The sequence below is a fragment of the Rattus norvegicus genome, chromosome 8 (genome assembly GCF_036323735.1).
Source record: "Rattus norvegicus strain BN/NHsdMcwi chromosome 8, GRCr8, whole genome shotgun sequence".
In the NCBI taxonomy this organism is placed as follows: Eukaryota; Metazoa; Chordata; class Mammalia; order Rodentia; family Muridae; genus Rattus; species Rattus norvegicus.
In genome coordinates this window covers 25,993,277-25,997,386 of record NC_086026.1, presented here as the reverse complement: position 1 = coordinate 25,997,386, position 4,110 = coordinate 25,993,277, and the positions used below count along the sequence as shown (strand labels likewise).

The window sequence follows — 4,110 nt, the reverse complement described above, 5'->3', positions numbered from 1 at the left end:
ATTCCCCCTAAAGTCCTCTTATTGTTGAGGATAGTTTTAGCTATCCTGGGTTTTTTGTTATTCCAGATGAATTTGCAAATTGATCTGTCCAACTCTTTGAAGAATTGGATTGGTATTTTGATGGGGATTGCATTGAATCTGTATATTGTTTTGGTAAAATGGTCATTTTTACTGTATTAATCCTGACAATCCATGAGCATGGAAGATCTTTCCATCTTCTGAGGTCTTCTTCAATTTCTTTCTTCAGAGGCTTGAAGTTCTTATTGTAAAGATTTTTTACTTGCTTGGTTAAAGTCACACCGAGGTATTTTATATTATTTGGGACTGTTATGAAAGATGTCGTTTCCCTAATTTCTTTCTCGGCTTGTTACTCTTTTTTGTAGAGGAAGGCTACTGATTTATTTGAATTAATTTTATACCCCGCCACTTTGCTGAAGTTGTTTATCAGCTTTAGTAGTTCTCTGGTGGAACTTTTGGGATCACTTAAATATACTATCATATCATCTGAAAATAGTGATATTTTGACTTCTACTTTTCCAAACTGTATCCCCTTGATCTCCTTTTGTTGTCTGATTGCTCTGGCTAGAACTTCAAGAACTATATTGAATAAGTGGGGAGAGAGTGGGCAGCCTTGTCTACTCCCTGATTTTAGTGGGATTGCTTCAAGTTTCTCTCCATTTAGTTTAGTGTTAGCATCTGGTTTGCAGTTTATGGCTTTTACTATGTTTAGGTATGGGCCTTGAATTCCTATTCTTTACAGGACTTGTATCATGAAGTGGTGTTGAATTTTGTCAAATGAATTCTCTGTATCTAATGAAATGATCATATGGCTTTTATGCTTCAGTCTGATTATATAGTGGATTATGTTGTGGGTTTTCCATATATTCATCCCTGCATGCCTGTGATGAATCCTACTTGATTATGCTGGACGATTTTTTTGTTGTGCTCTTGGATTCGGTTTGCCAGAATTTTAGTGAGTATTTTTGTGTCGATATTCATAAGGGAAATTGGTCTGAAGTTCTCTTTCTTTGTTGTGTCTTTGTGTGGTTTAGGTATAAGATTTAGTGTGGCTTCATAGAAGGAATTCGTTAGTGCTCCATCTGTTTCAATTTTTTGGAATAGTTTGGATAGTATTGGTATGAGTTCTTCTATGAAGGTCTGATAAAATTCTGCACTGAACCCATCTGCACCTGGGCTCTTTTGGTTTGGCAAACCTTTAATGACTGTTTCTATTTCATTACGAGTTATGGGGTTGTTTAAATGGTTTATCTGTTCCTGATTTCACTTTCATACCTGGTATCTGTCTTAGAAATTGTCCATTTCCTGCAGATTTTCAAGTTTTGTTGAATATAGGCTTTTGTAGTAGGATCTGATGATTTTATGAATCTCCTCTGAATCTGTAGTTATGTCTCCCTTTTCATTTGTGATTTTTTTAATTTGGACACACTCTCGGTGTCCTCTCGTTAGTCTGGCTAAGGGTTTATCTATCTTGTTGATTTTCTCAAAGAACCAACTTTTGGTTCTGTTGATTCTTTCTATGGTCCTTTTTGTTTCTACTTGGTTGATTTCAGCTCTGAGTTTGCTTATTTCCTGCCTTCTCCTCCTCTTATAAACTCCTAAAAAGTATATATTAAGGGATCATACTGAGAGTTATGCTACAATATTTGTCTGACAATTTTCTGAAGGGCTTTTTTGATGTCCTTGTTCCTCAGGCTGTAGATGAAGGGGTTTATCATGGGAACCACCATGATATATAGTACCGAAGCCACCATGCTTTCCCCGTAAGAACTAGAAACTGTTGAACTAAGGTACACACCTATACCTGTTCCATAAAATAAGCAAACAACTGATAGGTGAGATCCACAAGTAGAGAAGACTTTATATTTCCCTAACAGTGATGGAAATTTAAAAATGGAGGAAGTTATTTTATAGTAGGAATAAAGTATTCCTGACATGGGTAGGAAACCAAGAATGATGCTTAAAATAATCCTAACTATGTTACTGATAAAGGAGTCAGAACAGGAAAGTTTTAGAAGTTCTGGAACATCACAGAAGAAATGATGGATTTCCATATTAGTGCAAAATGTTAATTGTGACACCATCAAGCAGTGTACCTGTGAACTCAAAACACTAATGAAAAATGAAAGTATGAGCAAACATCTACACAGACGAGGGTTGAGAATGACTTGGTAGTGTAGAGGGTGACAAATGGCTACCCATCGGTCATAGGCCATTGCAGTCAGTAATAGGCTGTCCATACCCCCAAAAAGAATGAAGAAGAATACCTGAGTTAAGCAGCCTGCATAAGTTATGGATTTGTTGTGAGTCTGCATATTTATCAGCATTTTGGGGACTGTGGTGCTGCTGAAGCCCATGTCAGACAATGAAAGGTTGTAGAGGAAAAAGTACATAGGACTATGGAGCTGAGAATCAGAGCTAATGGCCAAGATGATGAGCACATTTCCAAGTACAGTGAGCAGGTATATGAGCAGGAACAATACAAAGAAGATGAACTGCAGTTCAGTGTCCTCTGACAGATCAAGCAGAAGAAATTCCAAGGTTCCTGTTAAATTATATGTCTCCATACAGCTTGGAAATCTTTTGAAAAGGAAAAAACAAGTTGTACTGAATTAAGCACTATATAGGAAAGTGGCTACATGCCTGTGTTTTTGTGATCCTGCAAGTCATACAAAACCATTCATACATGAGGAGTATTAAGTTTTTGACACAATATATTTATTCAGGAAAGGGTTCATAGCCTATGATCTTTGCCTTTTATTTGTTAGTTACTTGCTGCATTGAAGGTGCTGAATTCATGTTCTGAATGTTGATCAGTGCCACAGTCCTTTTCTAGTAAATGCAGGCACCTGTACTCAATCTGAAGGGAAAATGGAGGACTAGTAGGAAAGGAGATAAGGATGTAGGAAAGGAGAAATGTAATATAGGAAGGAAGGAAGCAAGCAAGCATGTTGAGTGTAGCAAAGGAGAGTAGGAGGGGAGGGAAGAGGAGAGGAGAGGAAAAAGGAGGAGAGGAGAGGATGGGAGGGGTGAGAAGCAGAAAGGAGGGGAGGGGAGGGGAGAGCAAGGGAAGGGAGAAGAGAGGAGAAAGAAGAAAAAAAGAAAAGCAATCTTCAGTAATAAGATAATCCCTTGGTGTAGAGTAAGAGAATCAAGACTCTCTGAACTCAACTGATAGTATAATATATGATGACTTCCTCTTCAGCTTATGCCATTTTCTGAAAGATTACCGTCAATGCCAGTGCTGGAAGTTTTGAAATTATGGACTATAAAACTGTGACCTACATAAATGTCTTTTCTAGAAAAGCTTGCCTGTATTTGTTATTTTGAATGTAATGCAAAACAGCCTATTTCATGGTAAATGTTACTTTAATTATATTTCTCATATGGGCTAACTCTTACAATCCATAATTCAATGGCCTCAATAACATATATACATATTTAAATATGGTAACAATGATATATATTTCTATATTTATGTATATTACATGTATATATGTACATATATATTCATAGCCATAAGTTCTAGGAAAAATATAATAAAGAGAAAAATATTTTCAAATTGTTACTCTATGAATACAATAAATATTTCCAACCAATAAACCAACACATGAAGAATGACAAACTTTTTCACTCTATTTCATAGGAAAAATTATTCCAATAAAAGAATACTAGGAAGAACTTATGTAAATTTTATCTTTACACCAAGCTGACTTGCTTGGATTAATATTTTGGGTGGATATACTAAAAATATGTGTGGAGATTTGGCTCAGCAGATGAAAGCATGTTCCTCTCATCCAGGTGCGCCATGCTTTGTTCCTACCACACACTTCATATGGCTTAAACACTGGGGGTTCCTACACTCTATTCTGTCCTACTTGGGTACTAAAGCACAATTGTCTTGTATTCAGAATAAAAAAAAGTATTCTCAAAATATTTTAAAATTTAAAATAAAACCTAGGTTGTACTTTCATCAACTGTGATTAGTGAAACAGAAATTACATTCTAGATATCTCATATAGCTTCTTCATTTTTTCATTTACAAATTTTATATTTCATGTTGGGATTTAGCCCCTGCACACATGAAAAAAT

General features: G+C 35.8%; 1 protein-coding gene across 1 annotated transcript; it reads right to left on the bottom strand.

Annotated features, from left to right (window-relative positions):
- Positions 1 to 1,655: 1,655 nt before the first annotated feature.
- Positions 1,656 to 2,585, bottom strand: Or7e171b (olfactory receptor family 7 subfamily E member 171B). The gene has a single exon (NM_001000985.1). It carries the CDS (start codon positions 2,583 to 2,585, stop codon positions 1,656 to 1,658), a length of 930 nt encoding a protein of 309 aa, NP_001000985.1.
- Positions 2,586 to 4,110: the final 1,525 nt, after the last annotated feature.